This window comes from Coregonus lavaretus (assembly GCF_964263955.1).
Source record: "Coregonus lavaretus genome assembly, chromosome: 1".
Lineage (NCBI taxonomy): Eukaryota > Metazoa > Chordata > Actinopteri > Salmoniformes > Salmonidae > Coregonus > Coregonus lavaretus.
Window position 1 is genome coordinate 26,866,739 of NC_139988.1, and position 24,931 is coordinate 26,891,669.

A 24,931-nucleotide genomic window follows, 5' to 3' on the forward strand; every position below is an offset into this window, starting at 1 on the left:
GCCAGCATCCCTGTGGAAGGCTTTGGACACCTTGTAGTCCATGCCCCGACCAATCCAGTCTGTTCACTTTGTCCTAGTTCGTACTGTATTGTTACAAAATAAATAGTAATTTTCAAATAGCTGGTTCAACGCAAAGTTGACAAACACCACCTGAATATATTATACAATTAGCGGAACATTAGGAACTGATTTAACATCTGGTATTTTCATTAAATTATATTAAAGCCGCCTCAAAATAAAGTCCACTGTTATTGCAAATACAAAATGCCACAAATTCTTGATTTCAAATGATTACAAGCACTGCAAAATGACATCTTATAATGAGACCTGGCAGAATAACTATAATACTGCAAGGAGGGTAAACGTTTTCCTTGACAGTAAACCTATGTAATGTATTGAAAATCTATAATGCTCTCACTAGGTAGGTGCAACCGGGTGCAACCTGAAGTGTGTATCAAAAACCCAGAGTGAATGTAACAGAAACGGAGATGATGGATGTGGAAATGCAATATCCTTGCGTGTGAATTATTAACTAGCATGGGTTAGTGAAGGAAAGGGGATATTAAAGCTAGAATCCTTAGTTGAAACAATAACAAAGCTGTCACCCCTCCTCTGTTTTGGTAAAAAGCTGAGGGATGATTCTGGCGAAATGTAACCACTCTCAAATTCATAGACAGAGCAATGGATGCAAGAACTGACCATCCATGATATGAAAATGTTAGTTCTACCCATGTTTTTGAGCTAATACAATGTATGTTTAGATTTACTTTGTTTACAAACATTGGAGTAAATCAAGAATGTATTTTGGAATCTGATTAGGTACTACAGTTGAACTAAGCTCATGAGACATTTATAAGTTATATTGTTCAAGAAGTCCATATACAATTAGTATATATAATTAATATGCAAGTTAAAAAACATGTACAGTGCATTCGGAAAGTATTCAGACCCCTTGGCTTTTTCCACATTTAGTTACATTACAGCCTTATTCTAAAATGGATTTAAAAAATCTCATCAATCTACACACAATACCCCATAATGACAAAGCAAAAACAGGCTTTTAGACATTTTTGCAAATGTATAAAAAATAGAAAACAGAAGTATTCAGACCCTTTACTCAGTACTTTGTTGAAGCACCTTTGGCAGCGATTACAGCTTCGAGTCTTCTTGGGTATGATGCTACAAGCTTGGCACATCTGTATTTGGGGAGTTTCTCCCATTATTCTCTGCAGATCCTCTCAAGCTCTGTCAGGTTGGATGGGGAGCGGCACCGCACAGCTATTTTCCCAGTTTGAGGTCCTGAGCGCTCTGGAGCAGGTTTTCATCAAGGATCTCTTGGTACTTTGCTCCGTTCATCTTTCCCTCGATCCTGACTAGTTTCCCAGTCCCTGCCGCTGAAAAACATCCCCACAGCATGATGCTGCCACCACCATGCTTCACTGTAGGGATGGTGCCAGGATTCCTCCAGACGTAACGCTTGGTATTCAGGCCAAATAGTTCAATCTTGGTTTCATCAGACCAGAGAATCTTGTTTCTCATGGTCAGAGTCCTTTAGATGCCTTTTGGCAAACTTCAAGCGCGCTGTCATGTGCCTTTTACTGAGGAGTGGCTTCCTTCTGGCCACTCTACCATAAAGGCCTGATGGGTAGAGTGCTGCAGAGATGGTTGGGATTCTGGAAGGTTCTCCCATCTCCACAGAGGAACTCTGGAGCTCTGTCAGAGTCACCATCGGATTCTTGGTCACCTCCCTGACCAAGGCCCTTCTCCCCCAATTTCTCTGTTTGGCGGAGCGGCCAGCTCTAGGAAGAGTCTTGGTGGTTCCAAACTTCTTCCATTTAAGAATGATGGAGGCCACTGTGTTCTTGAGGACCTTCAATGCTGCAGAAATGTTTTGGTACCCTTCCCCAGGTCTGTGCCTCGACACAATCCTGTATCAGAGCTTTACGGACAATTCCTTCGACCTCATGGCTTCGTTTTTGCTCTGACATGCACTGTCAGCTGTGGGACCTTATATAGACAGGTGTGTGCCTTTCCAAATCATGTCCAATCAATTGAATTTACCACAGGTGGACTCCAATCAAGTTGTAGAAACATCTCAAGGATGATCAATGGAAACAGGATGCACCTGAGCTCAATTTCGAGTCTCACAGTAGGTATGGTGTTCTTTGGATGCAACTCAGCATTCTTTGTTCTCCAAACACAACGAGTTGAGTTTTTACCAAAAAGTTCTATTTTGGTTTCATCTGACCATATGACATTCTCCCAATCCTCTTCTGGATCATCCAAATGCACTCTAGCAAACTTCAGACGGGCCTGGACATGTACTGGCTTAAGCAGGGGGACACGTCTGGCACTGCAGGATTTGAGTCCCTGGCGGCGTAGTGTGTTACTGATGGTAGGCTTTGTTACTTTGGTCCCAGCTCTCTGCAGGTCATTCACTAGGTCCCCCTGTGTGGTTCTGGGATTTTTGCGCACCGTTCTTGTGATAATTTTGACCCCACGGGGTCTGAATACTTATGTAAATAAGGTATTTCTGTTTTTGTTTTTTTACAAATATGCAAGAATTTCTAAAAACCTTTATTTTGCTTTGTCATTATGGGGTGTTGTGTGTAGATTGATGGGGATTTTAAAAAATGTAATCCATTTTAGAATAAGGCTGTAACGTAACAAAATGTGGAAAAAGTCAATGCACTGTATGTAGCAACTAAGGATTATAACTTTAAGGTATGGTCAAATGGTTCTCCTAGGTTTCTTTTTCAACAGCCCCACAATCTCTTTAACCTTCTTTGTTACTTTGTGGTTTCTCTTTATTTCTCACACTTGCAAGAGAAATGCCCTCTAGTTTCAACAAACATGACCTAGTTAGGTACAGTACTGATTATTTCACTGAGGTGGTTTCTGGAGTAAACCAAGGTTTTGTGTCAACAGAATTGTTCAATAAGTATCCAGGGTAAGCTACCAATGGCTAATGTTTTGAACTCAACCATAGCTTTGAAATAATGTCTTTGCCACACTGAGTGATATGAATGTGACAAACGTCGGTATACCGATCAAGTGCCTCTGTCTCTGCTGGTGTTTTTACAGGAGTAGCCTACATTGGTATACTGCTGTGAATAACAGCAACATGGTGAGGGGCCAGGGCTAAATCTAGGCTGAATTTAGGCTGGTTCAGAGTATAGGCTTGGGCTAATAATCCCTGCTACAGTGGGGGAAAAAAGTATTTAGTCAGCCACCAATTGTGCAAGTTCTCCCACTTAAAAAAGATGAGAGAGGCCTGTAATTTTCATCATAGGTACACGTCAACTATGACAGACAAAATGGAGAAAAAAAAATCCAGAAAATCACATTGTAGGATTTTTAATGAATTGATTTGCAAATTATGGTGGAAAATAAGTATTTGGTCACCTACAAACAAGCAAGATTTCTGGCTCTCACAGACCTGTAACTTCTTCTTTAAGAGGCTCCTCTGTCCTCCACTCGTTACCTGTATTAATGGCACCTGTTTGAACTTGTTATCAGTATAAAAGACACCTGTCCACAACCTCAAACAGTCACACTCCAAACTCCACTATGGCCAAGACCAAAGAGCTGTCAAAGGACACCAGAAACAAAATTGTAGACCTGCACCAGGCTGGGAAGACTGAATCTGCAATAGGTAAGCAGCTTGGTTTGAAGAAATCAACTGTGGGAGCAATTATTAGGAAATGGAAGACATACAAGACCACTGATAATCTCCCTCGATCTGGGGCTCCACGCAAAATCTCACCCCGTGGGGTCAAAATTATCACAAGAACGGTGCGCAAAAATCCCAGAACCACACGGGGGGACCTAGTGAATGACCTGCAGAGAGCTGGGACCAAAGTAACAAAGCCTACCATCAGTAACACACTACGCCGCCAGGGACTCAAATCCTGCAGTGCCAGACGTGTCCCCCTGCTTAAGCCAGTACATGTCCAGACCCGTCTGAAGTTTGCTAGAGTGCATTTGGATGATCCAGAAGAGGATTGGGAGAATGTCATATGGTCAGATGAAACCAAAATAGAACTTTTTGGTAAAAACTCAACTCATCGTGTTTGGAGAACAAAGAATGCTGAGTTGCATCCAAAGAACACCATACCTACTGTGAAGCATGGGGGTGGAAACATCATGCTTTAGGGCTGTTTTTCTGCAAAGGGACCAGGACGACTGATCCGTGTAAAGGAAAGAATGAATGAGGCCATGTATCGTGAGATTTTGAGTGAAATCCTCCTTCCATCAGCAAGGGCATTGAAGATGAAACGTGGCTGGGTCTTTCAGCATGACAATGATCCCAAACACACCGCCCGGGCAACAAAGGAGCGGCTTCGTAAGAAGCATTTCAAGGTCCTGGAGTGGCCTAGCCAGTCTCCAGATCTCAACCCCATAGAAAATCTTTGGAGGGAGTTGAAAGTCTGTGTTGCCCAGCGACAGCCCCAAAACAACACTGCACTAGAGGAGATCTGCATGGAGGAATGGGCCAAAATACCAGCAACAGTGTGTGAAAACCTTGTGAAGACTTACAGAAAACGTTTGACCTGTGTCATTGCCAACAAAGGGTATATAACAAAGTATTGAGAAACTTTTGTTATTGTCCAAATACTTATTTTCCACCATAATTTGCAAATAAATTCATTAAAAATCCTACAATGTGATTTTCTGGAGAAAAAAAAATCTCATTTTGTCTGTCATAGTTGACGTGTACCTATGATGAAAATTACAGGCCTCTCTCCTCTTTTTAAGTGGGAGAACTTGCACAATTGGTGGCTGACTAAATTCTTTTTTTCCCCCACTGTATTGCTCCTGGCTATAAGTGCCAACACCACCAGCCCTAGTTGGAGTGCAGCCTTTCAGGATTCAGACAAGCCAATGTGTCACGATCGTCTAATGAGGGAGTGGACCAAAGCGCAGCGCGTTGAGCGAACATGACTTTATTTAATTAAAGTGCAACACGAAAACCACAAAACAAATGACGATACGTGAAGTCCACAGTGACAATGACTGTACAGGAACAAAAACCCACAAACACAAGGTGAACACAGACAGTTTAAATATGGCTCCCAATCAGAGATAACGAGCCGACAGCTGACACTCGTTACCACTGATTGGGAGTCACACGACCAAACAAGGAAACAACCACATAGACAACCCAACCAAACAGAACACAACGAAACGAACACACCCTGGCTCAACATACAAAGTCCCGGAGCCAGAGCGTGACAGTACCCCCCCCTAAAGGCGCGGACTGCGACCGCGCCTCAAAAACCCCAAACAGGGGAGGGCTGGGTGGGCATTACTCCTCGGAGGCGGCTCCGGCTCCGGGCTTGACCACCACCCTTCTTCAATCCCCCCGTAGCGCCCCCGGTCCGATCTGACCCAGCTGGTAGGATCTGGACTGACGACGCGCACCCCTGGCTTGGCGCGTGAGGCAGGAACGGACCGGACCTGGCTGACGATACGCACCCTAGGCTTGATGCGTGGAGCCGGAACGGGCCTCACCAGGCTGACGACTCGCATCCCTGGCTTGGTGCGAGTAGCAGGGACGAGCTGAACCAGGCTGACGACTCGCACCCTTGGCTTGGTGCGAGTAGCAGGGACGAGCTGAACCAGGCTGACGACTCGCACCCTTGGCTTGGTGCGAGTAGCAGGAACGGGCTGGACCAGGCCGACGACTCGTACCCCTGGCTTGGTGCGAGTAGCAGGAACGGGCTGGACCAGGCTGACGACTCGCACCCTTGGCTTGGTGCGAGTAGCAGGAACGGGCTGGACCAGGCTGGCGACTCGCACCCCTGGTTTGGTGCGAGTGGCAAGAACAGGCCGGGTCGGGCTGGCGACGCACGCCGTAGGCTTTGTGCGTGGAGCAGGAACAGGCCGGGCTGGGCTGGCGACGCACACCGTAGGTTTTGTGCGTGGAGCAGGAACAGGCCGGGCTGGGCTGGCGACGCACCCCGTAGGCTTTGTGCGTGGAGCAGGAACAGGCCGGGCTGGGCTGGCGACGCACACCGTAGGTTTTGTGCGTGGAGCAGGAACAGGCCGGGCTGGGCTGGCGACGCACCCCGTAGGCTTTGTGCGTGGAGCAGGAACAGGCCGGGCTGGGCTGGCGACGCACCCCGTAGGCTTTGTGCGTGGAGCAGGAACAGGCCGGGCTGGGCTGGCGACGCACACCGTAGGTTTTGTGCGTGGAGCAGGAACAGGCCGGGCCGGGCTGGCGACGCACACCGTAGGCTTAGTGCGAGGAGCAGGGACAGGCCGGGCTGGGCTGGCGACGCACACTGTAGGTTTTGTGCGTGGAGCAGGAACAGGCCGGGCTGGGCTGGCGACGCACACCGTAGGCTTAGTGCGAGGAGCAGGGACAGGCCGGACCGGGCTGGAGACGCGCACCGTCCATTTGGTGCGAGGAGCCGTAACAGGCCGGACCGTACTGGGGATACACACCACTGGCTCTACTCCGGGAACTGGAACGGGCCGGACCGGACTGGTAACACACCCCAGTACCTCTCGCCGTGCCTCTAAACCTCCTTTCCCTACTTTGACCAGTGAGCCCCGTAACCTGGTGGCCTTTTGAATTTGCCCCTTCTCTGCCTCCGTCAGCCCCGTCGACCATGCCCTGTGCCCCCCCCTAAAAATTTCTTGGGGGTGCCTCTCGTCCCTCCGACGCTGCTCCCACGTCCAGGCTGCCTGTTCCTGGACACGCTGCTTGGTCGTAGAATGGTGGGTTTTTCTGTCACGATCGTCTAATGAGGGAGTGGACCAAAGCGCAGCGCGTTGAGCGAACATGACTTTATTTAATTAAAGTGCAACACGAAAACCACAAAACAAATGACGATACGTGAAGTCCACAGTGACAATGACTGTACAGGAACAAAAACCCACAAACACAAGGTGAACACAGACAGTTTAAATATGGCTCCCAATCAGAGATAACGAGCCGACAGCTGACACTCGTTACCACTGATTGGGAGTCACACGACCAAACAAGGAAACAACCACATAGACAACCCAACCAAACAGAACACAACGAAACGAACACACCCTGGCTCAACATACAAAGTCCCGGAGCCAGAGCGTGACACAATGCCATTTGTCAGCCGCAATCATGTCCAGTGTTAGCTTCCTGGTAAAAGTGAGTTTAATAATTGCCTCTGGTAAGAAAGAAAAATGTGGATATTAGACCTCCCAGATGTAATTGAAATTCCTATTTTTAGTACTTCAGTGCGCTACAATACTTATCAGCAATTATTATTGACCCTGGTCCATCTATAAAAAAAAAGCCTAAAAATTCAAGGCCAAAAACAGCTCCCATATTCTCTTTACTCATTCAAACACTATCTTGTTTTGTGTTAAATTGTTTTCTCCTTTGAAGCAATTCAAAAAATAAACAGCTATGAGAATGAAATGTAATGCCTTGCCTTGCGAGGGAATTTGATAAGGCATTTCTTCCTAAAGTATTTTTTTTCTTCACATTTTCTGTTTGTAAACCAGTTACTGATATACAAACACTCTGTTTAAAGCTCAACCCATATGCTCTCTAAATATAACTGACAGATTAATGGGAGGTGGAAAGGGGTCAGTGGGTTACCCAGTTTATTGTTGGATAAGGCATCAGGGGATAAAATCTAAATGTATTTTGTCAGTAAAACTAAATTAAACTGTGCCTCCCTTTAGGAGTAGTATATTAATGCAGCTCTTATAATGTGATTTGTGACACTCTAAAATAAATGTAAAGCATTAACTCAATAATGAAATCATGGTAGCACTGTCCTGACTGAGTTCTACAGCGTAAACAGTCATATGAATCATTGTCATAGTTTATCCATTATCTGTCCTTCAAGGGTACGAAGGCCAAACATCTCTACGCGTACCAATATGAAGCATACGTGTTTAGAAAAAGGTAAAAAGCACTCCAATAATTTCCAGGAAATTGAAATGAAAAGAAACCAGAACACAGTGGGAAAATGGAAAAATAGTGGTATGGCCCTTTCAAGACGTTTGTGTTTGTGATGACTCATAAATGAAGAGCTGAAGAACAAGCTTCAAATGTTCATGTATCATTTGAACACTTCTGTGTGTTCATCAAACAAAGCGTGTGGAATATAACAACATAGAATGAAGGTACAGTATCCACAAGGTGAACACTTCATGTATCTAATCTCTACTTCACATAGTTCATAATCGCCTGGGCACAGATGTTGTGCATTGAAGGTTCACATTTTGTCCATAATGACTGTGCTGCCTGTAGCCAATCTCTCACTTGCAGTTCCTTTGCATTTTTCATCTTGACACGATTCATGATTCTTTTTCACTTTCTGACACAATGATTTCAATGAAATGCCATAGTGCCTGAGCCATTATAACCTCATCATGCATGATGAAGAATGGAAAACTAAGGGAGCGGAAGATAGCCTCTGATCAATATCATGACTTTAACAACATCAACACAGCATAGATCAATAGCATCAGCAAATCCCATTTGCTGTTGTAGTTTGTCAGTTTTCTTATTCCTCCAAAATAATTCAATAAAATTAATTGCATGCAGGTGTTATGTGAGGGTCTTTGGAGAATATGTGCAGTTGATTCTGAGGTACAAATTATTTTGAAGTGCAAATTAGTTGGAAGGAGCAACTAGAGCCATATATCTACTCATACATCACATTGTGTTTGGATACAACAACAAATCACTGGGATAAACTTTCTGTAGGAAATGAGTCTAGTGTCACTCTCTGGGAACCACACTGACCAGATTGTGTTACCCAACACATTAAGGAAGAACCACATCTAAATAAATAATCCATAACTTAAGTGTTTGATCCCTCAGATGGCTTCTGAAATGCATGAGAACTGTTTAGATCAATAAATAAGGTCTACCAGGAGAAATATGAGGCCTTTATTCATCATATCCCACTGAGATTGTGCTGCCGCACACATAACCCCAGGACACTTTACTCTTTAAAATGTCCTTACTCTCACAGTCCCAGGGATATTCTCAAAACTGAAAACTCAAAGAGCCATGGCACCATTTTAAAAGGAAAGAAAACCTTTGTAAGTTCTGTATATACTTTTTATAGTGGCATTTTAAATGTCATAATTTTCAGCATTTTAAACAAACATTTAGGAATATCCTATGTAGGCCTTTGTCATAATTATTTGTTTATAACCAACACATTCTCTTGGGGCACAAGCCAATCTGTTAGCCTGAAGTCAGGTGTGATTGTGTGAACTCCGCCAAGCCGAAGCGACAGGCGAACTAAATCAAACGCACCCACATATCTTCTGACGTAGTGAAAATGCGCGGTAGACCTCTGATTGAAAAGGTTTCCTTCCAGAGCCATTGAAGTGAGTACTAGGTTACTTCCCGAGTTTTTCCTGCTTCTGTGTGTAATAATTGTTAAACGAAATTGTATTGTATTGAAAATCATGTCATATAAAGTAGACAACTGAGATAAGTTTGAACAACTCTCATAAATATGCGTTGATTGAATTGAGATAATCTCCTGTAGCGCCGGTTGTTGTTTTGCTAAACTACTTGATCACATGTTCCTGCTTGGGGGGAAAACAATAGGCATATTGCTCTCTTGTGAAAGTGAAACTTAAGCTACAAATAGGCCTGTGCACTAATTTGTTGAAAGGTGTCTGCAAACGGATTAAATGTGAATGTGAGTTTCATTGTGAAGACAGTAGGCAATATAACAATATATGATGGAAATATTATAGGGGCAGTCTAAACCTAAAGGATGTGCGCCTGTAAATAGCCATAGGATGTATAGATAAACCTAGTAATGTACCATATAGTAATCAGAGAATAGACAAGCACAACTTGGAGCAGAAATATGTAAAATTACAGTAGCCTATACTGTAGGTGAAAATACATATACATTATTTATTAATCCGTTTACTCGGGACATTCTTCTGACAGTTTTTTCAATGTAATTTGTTTTTGTAGGCTTTGTGAGACCTGACGATGAAGCCAGTAATAGTTGTGCATGGCGGTGCATGGGCCATCCCTGATGATATGGCTAAGGCATCTGTGGACGGGGTGAAGTCTGCGGCTACTGCAGGCTTTCTGGCTATGAAGAGAGGAGGCAGTGCATTGGATGCTGTTGAGCTGGCTGTTAGGGCCTTAGAAGATAACCCAACATTTGATGCAGGTACATTTTGTACAATCACCTCTCAGACTCAGAGCTCACCCAGTTATTCTCCAGGCAGATCTCTCTGCGCTGCTGGTATGGCGACTGGTTGGGCCCTGCATCTTGGAGATGAAATTGTATCTCCAATGGTGATAGTTCTCTATTGAAACATATCGTAGATATTTTCATATTTTTGCAGAGATCAAAATGAGTAAACATTTTGTTTTGGTTCAACATAATCATTTATTTTAGGCTTCAATTCTAATATGTTGCTTGCAAACTCCATTTGTGATAGTACATTCTCTCTGGTTTCATATTCAGATGCATTTTAGTTAGAGAGCTGCTCTAGGCTCATGAATTTTAAATTCAATTAAGTTCTGCATCTCTTTGATTTCAGCAAGTGCCACATTTAAAACACTTTACCCACTGACCCTATTTAAACTTTTAATCTTAAGCATTTTTCACAGAGGGCCTGAATATTTTCCCATGTAATTTTCTGATGTAGTTTCCAATGGTAGAATAGGGTAGTATTAATATCAGAAGGGCATCATGACATGTGATAAGTGCCATGTAACACACGTCCTCTACTCTTTCACGTTCCATTGTATTTCCTTTTGTACTTATGACGCCTCGATCACTCCGACAGCGTCGTTGCATTTTGGTACATCAGAAGTACATTCATTTCCAATGGAACACTGCGTTTGCCTTGCAGCATTGCGTTGCAGAGACAGTTGCAGTGTGTTCTGTGTGGTGCATACATTGGATTTATCGAACGTAGGCGTCAAACTGTATGTGTAGACGGCTTGACAGAAATGGTAGCATAAAGTGAATGTTGAACTTTTGTTGCACACATATCCAGATGATGCTGCGTACTATTTTGCGCGATGATGCTATCGGTGTGATCAAGGCGTAAGGAGTCTACTTAACGATCAGTCTAATGGCATTGAACGGTTTGGAGCAATCATTGGATTACACCAAACCATATGGAGAAAAACAAGACACTTCATTAACACACTCAGCTTATCAGGACTCATCTAGTTTGTGATGGCTAACTGCCACATTAGGTGAAATGCCAGATCCTCTTTAAGGCATTGGAGCTAAATCAGCACTTTGTCACAGGATAATTGTATACACTGAAGCAGTCGGCACTCAGGAGCAAGGTCTAATCAATAGACGACTAATGCAATCTCACTTTGGGGGAAAAGACTGCAAGTTTGAATTACCTCTGGGTGTGGTGAAGAGACCTGATATTGTGTTATTACAAAGCAATAGGCAGCTCATTGTACTCCATTGACATTGATCAACTTTTTTATCAACACACTGTTAAGAAGAAGAAAGTGTTTCAAAATATGCAACCACGCTGCCACAAATATCAATAGATTTCCAATTTGGCTGAAGTAAGAAATGGCAAAAAAAATACTATTTATTTTGGGGTTGCATGACAAACTCTTGACCAACTCTTTCCTTTAGTCATGGTCTGAGAGAGCCTGACCCCTGATGAATGTGACCCACCATTTCATTTCAGGTCATGGAGCAGTACTGAATACTAATGGAGAAGTGGAGCTGGACTCCATCATTATGGATGGAAGGACCCTAGCTGCTGGAGCTGTGTCTTCAGTGAAGAACATCGCCAACCCTGTGTCACTGGCCCGTGCCGTGATGGAAAAGGTTATCTTTCTCTTTGTCCAAGCTTTTCTTATTTCCTCTTTCTTTTCTCTCATCTTAGCTAAACAATGCATGCGAGATAAGTCTCCTAGAAGAGAAGGAACACTAGGTACAGCATTGATCTGGCTGGAGCCTTGGTCAATCATCCTTTTTTGTTTGTTTGGAAGAATACTTTGAAATGGTGGATTTTGTTCCCTTCCGTTTTCCTGTTGCCAGTAGTGCTGAGCGATTAGTGCTTTTTTCGGTCGGTTTGGATTCGGTTCGTTATTTAAAAAATAATCACAGTTTTAGATTTTTTTTAAACATTAAATGCACTATTATGTGTGTTGAATGCTGTAACACAGAATAAAACAATTAATAAAAGTCACATAATGGTAGTGACTGCCCATGACTGCTTATCACTTATTAACCATCAGTTATTCACATTACTTTACTTTAATAAAATATTTCAGTTGTTGTGTATATTACATTTGATTACTATTAATTCATCCCAAGTCATCATTTACATTTACATTTTAGTCATTTTAGCAGACGCTCTTATCCAGAGCGACTTACAGAGTGCATACATTTTTATTTTTTATACTGGAATCGAACCCACAACCCTGGCGTTGCAAACGCCATGCTCTACCAACTGAGCTACATCCCTGCCGGCCATTCTCTCCCCTACCCTGGACGACGCTGGGCCAATTGTGCGCCGCCCCATGGGTCTCCCGGTCGCGGCCGGCTACGACAGACCCTGGATTCGAACCAGGATCTCTAGTGGCACAGCTAGCACTGCGATGCAATGCAATGCCTTAGACCACTGTGCCACTCAGGAGGACATCTCATCTCTATAGAGCTGCTGCCTATACTGTCTGACAAAATCACTATTTTAGGAGTTCCTCAAAGTAAATAAGGCATACTTTTATAACTGCTGAAAACCAACTATCAATCACTTAGATCATATATTTTCAGGTAGCGATTCCTCGTGAAGCAACTTCTCTCATCCCTCTTCATCACGCATTATTTTGTATTTTCTCTCATTGTCCTTGTCTGCCCACACTAACCTAATGTTGCAGGCATAAAAGTAACACACAGACCGGACAAGTAGGCGCGCAATGGATTATGGTCATTGTAGTTAATAACCAAGTTTTCTGCGCTAAACTATGTAGAATATTGGCCTGTTGGAAACTACAGTTCCCTACTACATTGCACAGTTTGGCCTTGAAATGATTTATCTCTACAGAAACTGAACAATGTGCCCATTGAGCTCACAGAAAAACCCCAAACGAAGTGGAATTCAAATAATTGAACCAATGTTGGCCAATTTGTTGTTTAAAAAACAAAAAATAACCGACATTTCTGTTAAATCGTTCAGCACTAGTTGCCAGGTTAATTAACCGTCTTTAGAAACATCCCACCTTTGTTTGTGTCACCCTTTTACTACCTTTTGTGCTGCTTTTCCACTCAGTAATAAAGGGCTTTTATTCCGCTAACCAAATATAGCACTTCACTCCTCTGAGCTGCTGAAAGTGCAAAGTGTCAGGTCAGAACATATATAACATATGAAGAGCTATAATGCCAGGCTATTATTTTCTGAAAATGTTTGCAAAGGTGTGTAGATGAATCACATTGATCAGGCACACAGATTTACCAGAGCTAGACGTTGTGAATAATTGATACATCACATGATAAAACAGCTTATTGAAAGGTGAAAAACCATTACATTACATTTATGAATTTGGATAGAACTGATATGGTTGTCAGTGATACAATTTTGAGTGTGAATACCATTTTCTGTCAGCTCTCCTGTTTTACGGTTGCAATTCAATTGAGTACTTTGCTATAAAAGTAAAGTAAATGAAAATTATAACTTGAATTTGGTTTTAATGCAATGATAAAGATAGCTATAGGGGGGCTATACAGAATCTACTGTGTACGGAAAGCTGTTTTTATCTCGGCTCTAGTCTAAGAGTGGAAACGTATTGACTTCTCTACACATAGTTATTGCCATCCTTGAAAGCTTGAACATTTCCTTTTAGCAGGAATCAAAGGAAAATCTAATTAAGGCGGGTTTTTGATTGATTTTAATCTCGATCCTTTCAGGTGATGAGAATTATAGTTTGATTATATAATTTACTCACAAGGGACATTAAGGACTAGCTCATTGAAAAATGCAGATCTATTATGTGATGTAGCACTGAAAGTGATGAGAAGTTTCAGATTTCACAGAACAGAATGAACAGAACAATTTATTCTAACAGCTAGGAGGTTATTAACAGGTAGAATGTGTAGGGTGGGAGGCATCTTTGTACTCACTTGGCTACTTGGTAATCTTGTAATGCTGTCAACTAATACCTCACTCCAGATGCTATCTGACAATGGATGGGCAACACGACTAAGATGAAGGCCTGTTACAAAAGACTGACAGCGCATCGTATTAACATAACATCTTCCATGATTTATTAATTTGCCTGACACCTTCCATCAAAATAACTGACAGGGTTTATAATTAATTGTTCGGGATACAGATTCTTCTAATTTTCTCTAGTGAAGTCTGCTCAGTTGCAGCGGAGATACACATTTGAAGTCATTACTCCCCTTCTAGACTCTTTGAAACATAACCACACAGCGATATTGCTACAATTATGTTTTCTGAATAGCCACTGTAAAGAATACAATCTTCGGAGTCCCTGAAGTTAGGCAAGACCAGACAAAAATAATAGGCTTTTTGTCTCCTATTTTTACCCAACAAATCAGTGCATTATTACCTAGCCTGACAATTCAAAGTACTACGTGTTTATACCGGTGAGATTCCAACCATCCTAGTTTACTCCTTTTTCAGGATGGATTTATATTCTCAAAGTGTGCTGGTTTTCTCCTGCATTACCCTACCGATTAAAGATTAGATACTAACAAGTCTTGCATCATGGAACATAAAAAAACATGGTGAAGCTTCACCTTGTCACTCAGGGAACACAAAAGACACAGTGGCCAAATGTCTGGGAGAATGGATGATCTTGGGTACCTGTCACCACCCTGAAAGACCATGGTCCTGCTCTGATCTGCTCTGTATTCACTAGCAGATCTGTTTAACAGCTTGGTGTTCCTTCCTGTTATCTAGAGTGCACCCGGCCTGACAGAGAAAAATTACATGAATAACCATTTTAATATTTAAACATTTCTCAATAGGACTAATGGTGTTCTCCTGTCTCCCATTACATTACACATTACACACAGGATAAAACAGAGCATTAAGACTGTTCTCCATTTACAACAGTTGAGAATGTACAGGTAACTGCCAAAATTAAGGAAACGCCAACATAATGTGTCTTAATAGGGCGTTGGGCCAGAACAGCTTCAATGCACCTTGACATAGATTCTACAAGTGTCTCTCTATTGGAAGGATGCGACACCATTCTTCCACGAGATATTCCATAATTTTGTGTTTTGTTGATGGTGGTGGGAAAACGCTGTCTCGGGCGCCGCTCCAGAATCTCCCATATGTGTTCAATTGGGTTGAGCTCTGGTGACTGAGACGGCCATGGCATATAGTTTACATCATTTTCATGCTCATCAAACCATTCAGTGACCTGATTTTGCCCTGTGGATAGGGGCATTGTCCTCCTATGAGGGCATAGCCATGGTAGCCAAAATAATGGCCTGCCCAGCATGTTTATACATGACCCTAAGCATGATGGGATGTTAATTGCTTAATTAACCCAGGAACCACACCTGTGTGAAAGCACCTGCTTTCAAAATACTTTGTATCCCTCATTTACTCAGGTGTTTCTATTATTTTGTCAGTTACCTGTATGTATCAGCTTAGTAAAACTTTTGCAGTTTTAGTTGCTCTCTAGAAACGTGTGAGATTCACATTCCCTCCATTGCCGGAAATGAAAACAGTGGTAGTGAGAGAAAAAGGAGAGCAATGAAGGAAGAAATAGGGTGATAACAGCACAGCTTTGGTCTCCTTGGTTACAAGTGTGGCTCTAGAAACATGCACTTCTTTTCATAGTTGCAATACAATGTAAAGAGTAAATCACACTAATTTGGTAGGTGCAGCAAGTGGCTAAACACTGAAGAAAGATATCCCTAATTTCCTGGCTAAAGATAGTATCATGATTACAACCAATTCCATCCCCCCATAAAAGTGTATCAACATCCTCCTCCGCATTATCACAAAGAAATGGGCTGTATCGCTTTCCTCCTTGTTGTCCATAGAAATCTCATGTCAGCTATATACATGGAAATACCAAGAGAAGGGCTGATAAATATTAGATTGAAAGAGATGGAATTGCACTTTGGATGAATGAAGGCCCATTGCGGTTTTGTATCAGGGGAAGGTGTCAGACTCATGGCATTCACACAACAGGTATGGATTTAAGATCAGATGTGGCTCAGATGTTATGGATAGTGTTACGGCACATAACAGGCAGGTCAAGGTTACCTGCCAGTCTTGTGAGCCAGGCTTGCTGATAGGTTTAAATGGGCCGTGATGCTACATAACCAGGGGCTAATAGATTTGCTCTGAGGGAATGTTGATTTAGCATAATGGATGACAGGATGTGTCTGAGGCAACTCACTGCTATACTGTATAGTGCCTGGGATTACTAATTCCTTCAGAAGAGGGGAAAAAATTCCCATTCAGATTATTACAATTTTATTTTCATTTCTTCGCACACAATTCAATCCTGGTAACACATGTAACATTATTACAGTCTAATGTTCAAAAAACAAACCTAAACTGCAGACATTTTTATTTTCTGTTTTTCTATCTTATCCCCTATGCTTGCTGCCATGGGGATGCACTCAGACCGACCACATCATGTTGACAGACAGAGGTGCAAACATGTTTGCTGAAAGTGTTGGCATACCTACAGTCCCTACAGACGCCCTGGTGACAGAATGTGAGAGAAAAGAGTGGGAGAAGGCTAAGAAGTATGCTGTTGGAGTGAAGGAGCTCTTCAACTCTCAATGGTAAGAAGAATCTCCATTCATTTGTTATACCTTGGCTTGGACATATAGTTTGCAACTATTCTGTAACACCAACCTAAGAAATACCATAAAGCCAGACTAAATTATAACCTCCCTTTCTGATGAATTATATTCACATTACAGTATGTTAAATAGGCTTTCCATCCTCCTGAAGACGACAAAGTAACTTCAGTAAATCAAAACGACATCACTGAGGCATTATGCCTGCCATGCAGCTGAGCGCTGAAGAAATGTGCAGCAACCACCCAGAAATCCTATGAAATGAATTCTCCCACTATAGAGACAGCTGGTCCATCGTTGCACACTGCCAAGGAACGAGACAAGTTGACACAGTAGGGGAAGCAATCTGTGAGGCAGGCTGAATGTGAGAGAAGCAGCGGCAGGCTGTGTGATAGATGATTTGACAGTTACGGTGTGGTAATTCTGGAGAAGACTTCCATTCCCAGCCTTCCTTCCCATTGAGTGACATGTCAGAGCTAAGAAACTCAGTAACACTGCAAAGTGGTGTCATTGTTGAACAACCCCATTGACTGTTGAAAATGATAAGCTTTTTAGTGTGTGAGAGATAGAACAGAGCGAGGGAAAGAAAGATGAAGCTGGGAACGTAATGGCCTTAAGCTAGTCTGCAAGTAGAAAGCCGAGATATTAATACATTCAAAACGGACAAAGTTAGATAAAGTGATTGTGCAATGTTTTCTGTGGTGTGTGTGAGTGTGTAAATGTGTCTGATTAGTAGGATAAGAATACACCTTCAACACATCCCTGTCAAAGCCTTCTCATCTCCCCAAAGGAGATGACAAAAAGGCTAGCTGGAAAGTTTGATGTTAGAATTGTCTGGTCAGACACTCACTACCTCACAAATGTTCCCATTCTCACCATTTCTCAAGGTCTGTAGTTATCTGTAGAGTAACTCTGGCAGCCCAGCAATTTCTGAGCAGCATGACGTGGTAGAAGCACTAGACTCTATTGGGAAATTGTGAGTGTGTTGAGAGGCTGGAGACACATAGCCTGGGGTTTGCCGTGACCCCGCTCTCCGAGGGGGTCTCAGGCGGAGTTGGGATATGCAAAAAACACATTTCCAATTCACACATTCATAATAATACACACTTGTACTGTTTCGGATGGGAAGCATGTGGACGCCTTAACTCCAACAACCCCAAGCCCAGTGGGAAGAAGTAGAAAAAATAGCGCGCTGTCTGGAAGTGCTAAGTGACAGTTGGCTGAGCTACAGCCTTTCCTCTCTCTCTCTGCCTCAACCTCTGCTTCCTTATTAATGGTGTCCTGGTGTTCAAGTCCAAGGCATTGGCACTCCATGTGTTTTAATACAGAGCCCTTGGAACTCATTTACTCTCTGACTTCATTTAAGGCGATTATGCCGAGACCCTTTGCCCAGTCGAATTGACCCTGGTCAATATATAACATCAGTAGAGTGGAAATGACAGCACACAGCTAGGTGTGTGCTGCTGACAGAAGTCGGCAAGGCCATACGTATGCGCCACGGCTGTATTCAACTACAATGGTAATTAGCTGTGGCTTTCAGGGCCCACAGGGAAATTGTATTAGTAACATTTAGACCTCAGCTGGCTATATGGCCCCTGAGGATCAGATTTGACTTTGTTACACTTTTCACTGAGGTCACGAGACATTACATGTCTTAGATTATTCAAGTTTTATATCTCCTAAAATACTACCAGAATAATGGCTTGGTGGAGATTAAAAAGCATGCTCCATTAGATTGTTTATATATATTTAAAGATTTACATATAACTGCTCTTCAGTTACAGGAGTTTGAGAATAGAGTCCACCATCAAACACTTTCTGAGATTTTGTTTTCACCTGAATCCATGAGCCAGATCTATCCATCAGCAGTGATTTAATGGCGCAATCAGACACCTGTCAAATTTGATTGATGTCTGCCATCAGGAATTCTCCCTAACTGGTCCTCACAAATGTTCCTTTTAAAATGGTGGTAACCCACTTCACTTGCTGAAACATTAGTTTGGATGTTATTTGTTTTGCCCTTGACCTATATCGCTTTCCCATACACCTGCAATGTCTTACATACAATGCTGTCTGTCTTAAGTATTTTTGTTTCATTGAAACAAAGAAAGAGAAAACCCTGAAGTATTGTATCTAGTTCAAGGTGTTGATTTTGCCAGGAACTAGTATCCAAAACAAGTGTAAAAACCGAACACTAGTAGACGACGACTTTGACTTCAATCTAGTTGTTATTTTTAATTTCAAGGTGCATGAACGAACAACACGTTGAAGCTACACAGGAAACATGGTATTCATTTATGCACCTTGCAATAAAAGAAAAAATAGATTGTCAAGTCAAGGTCAGTCGTCTACTCGTGTGTGATTTTTACAGTTGTTTTGGATACTTAGTTGTATCATTGTTGTCACAAAATGTGTTTATCAACAAGCGTTTCAACATTTATTCCCCAGAAATCATCTTAATGTATTCCAGTATATTTCTGGATATGCAGCACGAATATATACAGTAGGCAAGATACAGAACCAGGTTGAATGTATATCTCTTCCCTGTCATTGTATACAGGCAGATGATAGGAACATATGCAGGAAGGCTTTCTGAAGGGCAGTTTTTCGAAATAAGTATTTATGGAAATACTCACTCTGTTCACAGCAAGCATTTTTCTTGTCAAAACTGAAATTGCACCGCACATTTGTAGGAAAAAACAAACTATTGCTGTTCCCTCTGCGTGTACAGAACCATCAATGTTCTTTCTCATTTTGTGAAAGGACATTGTGAGGTTTGGAGAAATTGAGGTGCAAACTAAATTGACCACAATGTCAACCCTATTGTTTCTTTGTTTTGATAGATTCACTGATTTCTTTGGAGAGTTTCTACAAATAGCTTTATACCATGTGCTCTGTTATCACCTGCAGAATATACTGTAGCTCTTTCTCCATGTAGGGGCCACGATACTGTTGGAGCCGTTGCTAGAGACTGTTCTGGTAATGTTGCATGTGCAACTTCCACTGGAGGAATAAGAAACAAAATGGTGGCCAGAGTAGGAGATTCTCCAATCATAGGTAAGTAGCTGTGTATTAACCTATCCTGAACAGTTTATGTATGTTGATTGAAGTTTTATTTGTCCTTCTCTTGTCTCTGGTAATAAGGGTCTGGTGGGTATGCGGACAACCTGAGTGGTGCAGTATCCTGTACTGGCCATGGAGAGTCCATCCTGAAAGTCACCCTGGCCAGACTCATCCTCTTCCACGTAGAGCAAGGTAATGTAAGCCTAATCGGAATCACTTTGTAATAATTCACAAAGTCACATGGGTATCATAGTCACAGTTATCTTATTATTGAATGGACTTTATCTACAATGTGATATGTGAATGTAGGCATTTGATAAATTGCCCATATTGATGATTGTTTTGATTGCTAATAAGGATAATCCTGAGTCTGGATCAACCTCTTAATTGTTGGGTCTGGTTAATGAATGGCCTGGTGGATCAGATCGATTATGAGCCAAAATATTTCCCACCCACATAATTGGCCCAGTTAACTTTTGGCAATTTAATTAGCAAAGTGTCAGACAATCTGGTTGTCTTCCCCTGGCCAGACAGTAAGTCATGATGGATGTGCCAGGTCTTTGCATTAGGAAATCGAATTATTCTATAACCAAAAACTCAGATGCAAACACAGTTGAGTGTCAGATTTGATATAGAGAGGCGTTTGAAACTAATAGACTGTCAATTACAGACATGATACAATAGGAATAGTTAAATTAATAGTTAATGAAGCTGGGTTACATTCTCCTCTCTGTAATAGCTTCCATTAATTAAAGCAATTTTGTCATTTAAATATCTAATTAGCAGCTCCTCTTGGAGGAACAGAATGTTCGGAGGCTCTGGGAAACTTTAGAACAATTAGATCATCTACCGATACAAGAGACAAATTGATGTATCATTGTATGTATGGTTCCTACTTCTACCTGACAGAGCTCTAAGATTGAAGATAAAAACTCTCAAATAGATTAACAGTATCCAATCTATGCTAAAAGTGAATAATAACAGCCTATCGGCTCACACGGCTGAGACCCTCTTAGAATTGTAATCAGGACAGCAGAGTCCCATCTGGATTGGATCCTGCATACTGCATCCTGCAAGTGACTATGCTGCTTTTTCACATCCCCCTTTTTCACATTCTCCATTTTCACATCCTTTTATACCAATTTTGGTATGTAGCAATGGAACCTCTGACACAGAGAAAGGAGGTGAATCCAAGTACACTCCAAATCTATTCTCCATGATGTTTGATTGTTTTCAAGCAGTGCTCATTCTTTCCTTAACAACACTGGTTGTTGTGCATAGCCACAGTAACATTACATAGGATCTTCTTTTTTTTGCTCACAGGGAGTTGCACGTTTACACAAACATCAGCTTATGCGTGACCATGCCAAATTAATGCAAACATTGTGAAGTTTTGACATTGCCATTGCCAATCATTTTTAATTGGCAAGCGGTAGAAAGAGATGACTGAGCAGAGTTGGGCTGCAGTGGGCTGATAATGAGGCAACGTCTGTATAAGGGTCAGCGGGGCCAGTGTTGGTTACATTGTCCTCTGGTAATGACACGGGGAAATGGGAAGAATGGCTGATCTTTCTGCTCTGTCTTTGTGAGAGGTTTCTTCTGCTTCGTCAAATGGCTGCACTGCCCACAGCTACTGTGCCGTTCCTTTCTTTAGCGTTTGAATTAGAAAATGTTTTCATGGTTGCTTTAGAAGTAGCCTAGCTCCTAAAATGATTTCCCCCCACAGACAAATGACCTCGCACCTTTATTATCAGTGCAGTAGCTTGTTTTGAACTTCAATAACAATGTGTTTTGACAATAGTGTCAGGCTGGCTTATGTTTCATTTCAATTAATGTGAATGTTAAATCTGACTAGGCCCGCAATGGTATGCAATATGGGCCTGCAATGGCATATGGTTTTGTTAGGTCCCTACAGTAAGAATGAAATTTGTATGCATGTGTGACCAAACCTCACTTTGTTTCCTCTTTAAATAGGTAAAGGTGCACCTGAGGCTATAGAGGTCTCTCTACGCTACATGGGTGATCGGGTACAGGGAGGAGGAGGAGCCATAGTAGTTTCCCGGACAGGGGAGTGGGCAGCCAAGTTCACCACAGAGCGAATGGCCTGGGCAGCAGTGGAGAGAGAGGTTCTGTGGTATGGTTTGAACCCAAAGGAAGAGTTCAAGGAAACACTAACACAATAACAGCTTAATCTATAATTTGTTGGGGGAGGGGGGATACATAGAGTTTAAATAAAGTGTTATTGCGGAACACAGTGTCAAATTGACAAATGGAGCCTACTTACTGTAATTTTGTTGGCAAGAGAATTTAAAGGACTGGGAGAAATCTACAGTTGAAGTCGGAAGTTTACATACACTTAGGTTGGAGTTATTAAAACTCGTTTTTCAACCACTCCACACATTTCTTGTTAACAAACTATAGTTTTGGCAAGTCGGTTAGGACATCTACTTTGAGCATGACACAAGTCATTTTTCCAACAATTGTTTACAGACAGATTATTTCACTTATAATTCACTGTATCACAATTCCAGTGGGTCAGAAGTTTACATACACTAAGTTGACTGTGCCTTTAAACAGCTTGGAAAATTCCAGAAAATGATGTCATGGCTTTAGAAGCTTCTGATAGGCTAATTGACATCATTTGAGTCAATTGGAGGTGTACCTGTGGATGTATTTCAAGGCCTACCTTCAAACTCAGTGCCTCTTTGCTCGACATCATGGGAAAATCAAAAGAAATCAGCCAAGACCTCAGAAAAAATATTGTAGACATAAGTCTGGTTCATCCTTGGGAGCAATTTCCAAACACCTGAAGATACCACATTCATCTGTACAAACAGTAGTATGCAAGTATAAACACCATGGGACCACGCAGCTGTCATACCGCTCAGGAAGGAGACGTGTTCTGTCTCCTAGAGATGAATGTACTTTGGTGCGAAAAGTTCAAATCAATCCCAGAACAACAGCAAAGGACCTTGTGAAGATGCTGGAGGAAACAGGTACAAAAGTATCTATATCCACAGTAAAACAAGTCCTATATTGACATAACCTGAAAGGCCGCACAGCAAGGAAGAAGCCACTGCTCCAAAACCGCCATAAAAAAGACAGACTACGGTTTGCAACGGCACATGGGGACAAAGATCTTACTTTTTGGAGAAATGTCCTCTGGTCTGATGAAACAAAAATAGGACTGTTTGGCCATAATGACCATCGTTATGTTTGGAGGAAAAAGGGGGTGCTTGCAAGCCGAAGTACACCATCCCAATCGTGAAGCACGGGGATGGCAGCATCATGCTGTGGGGGTGCTTTGCTGCAGGAGGGACTGGTGCACTTCACAAAATAGATGGCATCATGAGGAAGGAAAATTTTGTGGATATATTGAAGCAACATCTCAAGACATCAGTCAGGAAGTTAAAGCTTGGTCACAAATGGGTCTTCCAAATGGACAATGACCCCAAGCATACTTCCAAAGTTGTGGCAAAATGGCTTAAGGACAACAAAGTCAAGGTATTGGAGTGGCCATCACAAAGCCCTGGCCTCAATTCTATAGAAAATTTGTGGGCAGAACTGAAAGAGCGTGTGCGAGCAAGGAGGCCTACAAACCTGACTCAGTTACACCAGCTCTGTCAGGAGGAATTGGCCAAAATTCACCCAACTTATTGTGGGAAGCTTGTGGAAGGCTACCTGAAACGTTTGACCCAAGTTAAACAATTTAAAGGCAATGCTACCAAATACTAATTGCGTGTATGTAAACGTCTGACCCACTGGAAATGTGATGAAAGAAATACAAGCTGAAATAAATCATTCTCTCTACTATTATTCTGACATTTCACATTCTTAAAATAAAGTGGTGATCCTCACTGACCTAAGACAGGGAATTTTTACTAGGATTAAATGTCAGGAATTGTGAAAAACTGAGTTTAAATGTATTTGGCTAAGGTGTATGTAAACTTCCGACAACAACTGTATATGTTTTAGTGTTTTCAAAAATTGTAGGCATTCTATCACAGAATATATTTGACAAAAGCTTGGTCAGTTTGAGCGAACTAGTTTTAAACTTGTTTAATTTTGTATGTAGATGTCATGATTTATAAATGTTTAATGGATTATGGATGTTTTTGTAATAATTACAACCTGCGGAAAAAACTAACTTCATTGAAGCAATTTTAAATAAATGACTTTCTCTCATCAATCCTCTCATCAATCTTATCAATTATTGAGCAATACAATGATGCTAGTAATTAATAACTGATATATCAGAAACCTAACAAACGTCAAAGGGCCTTTTGGTATTTCATTTATACAGTGAGGGAAGAAAGTATTTGATCCCCTGCTGATTTTGTAAGTTTGCCCACTGACAAAGAAATGATCAGTCTATAATTTTAATGGTAGGTTTATTTGAACAGTGAGAGCAGAATAACAACAAAAAAATCCAGAAAAATGCATGTCAAAAATGTTATAAATTGATTTGCATTTTAATGAGGGAAATAAGTATTTGACCCCCTCTCAATCAGAAAGATTTCTGGCTCCCAGGTGCCTTTTCTACAGGTAACGAGTTGAGATTAGGAGCACACTCTTAAAGGGAGTGCTCCTAATCTCAGCCTGTTACCTGTATAAAAGAAACCTGTCCACAGAAGCAATCGATCAATCAGATTACAAACTCTCCACCATGGCCAAGACCAAAGAGCTCTCCAAGGATGTCAGGGACAAGATTGTAGACCTACACAAGGCTGGAATGGGCTACAAGACCATCGCCAAGCAGCTTGGTGAGAAGGTGACAACAGTTGGTGCGATTATTCGCAAATGGAAGAAACACAAAATAACTGTCAATCTCCCTCGGCCTGGTGCTCCATGCAAGATCTCACCTCGTGGAGTTGCAATGATCATGAGAACGGTGAGGAATCAGCCCAGAACTACACGGGAGGATCTTGTCAATGATCTCAAGGCAGCTGGGACCATAGTCACCAAGAAAACAATTGGTAACCTTAATGACTTGGAGAAGATCTGCAAAGAGGAGTGGAACAAAATCCCTCCTGAGATGTGTGCAAACCTGGTGGCCAACTACAAGAAATGTCTGACCTCTGTGATTG

At 41.9% G+C, this 24,931-nt stretch overlaps 1 protein-coding gene across 2 annotated transcripts; it reads left to right on the top strand.

The window, feature by feature from the left end:
• The first annotated feature begins 9,278 nt into the window (after positions 1-9,278).
• On the top strand, positions 9,279-24,031 carry LOC311131186 (isoaspartyl peptidase/L-asparaginase). Of its 2 annotated transcripts, none has more exons than XM_084164032.1 (7): positions 9,279-9,348; positions 9,956-10,160; positions 11,665-11,807; positions 16,600-16,763; positions 19,720-19,838; positions 19,926-20,036; positions 21,819-24,031. In XM_084164032.1, the coding sequence occupies exons 2-7, from the start codon at positions 9,974-9,976 to the stop codon at positions 22,025-22,027; spliced, it is 933 nt and encodes a 310-aa protein (XP_084020158.1). In that variant the 5' UTR covers positions 9,279-9,348; positions 9,956-9,973; the 3' UTR covers positions 22,028-24,031. The 2 variants fall into 2 exon arrangements, with proteins under 2 accessions (XP_084020158.1, XP_084020159.1); XM_084164033.1 differs by lacking the exon at positions 9,279-9,348 and adding an exon at positions 9,452-9,668.
• The last annotated feature ends 900 nt before the right edge of the window (positions 24,032-24,931 follow it).

What these genes read in the sequence shown, in the direction of transcription:
- LOC311131186 (XM_084164032.1), top strand. Translation starts at nt 9,974, where the DNA reads ATGAAGCCAGTAATAGTTGTGCATGGCGGTGCATGGGCCATCCCTGAT. An exon ending in GAGCTCTTCAACTCTCAATG is followed by an intron (nt 16,764 to 19,719) that starts GTAAGAAGAATC and finishes TTCTCCATGTAG; the next exon opens with GGGCCACGATACTGTTGGAG. An exon ending in CCTCTTCCACGTAGAGCAAG is followed by an intron (nt 20,037 to 21,818) that starts GTAATGTAAGCC and finishes CTCTTTAAATAG; the next exon opens with GTAAAGGTGCACCTGAGGCT.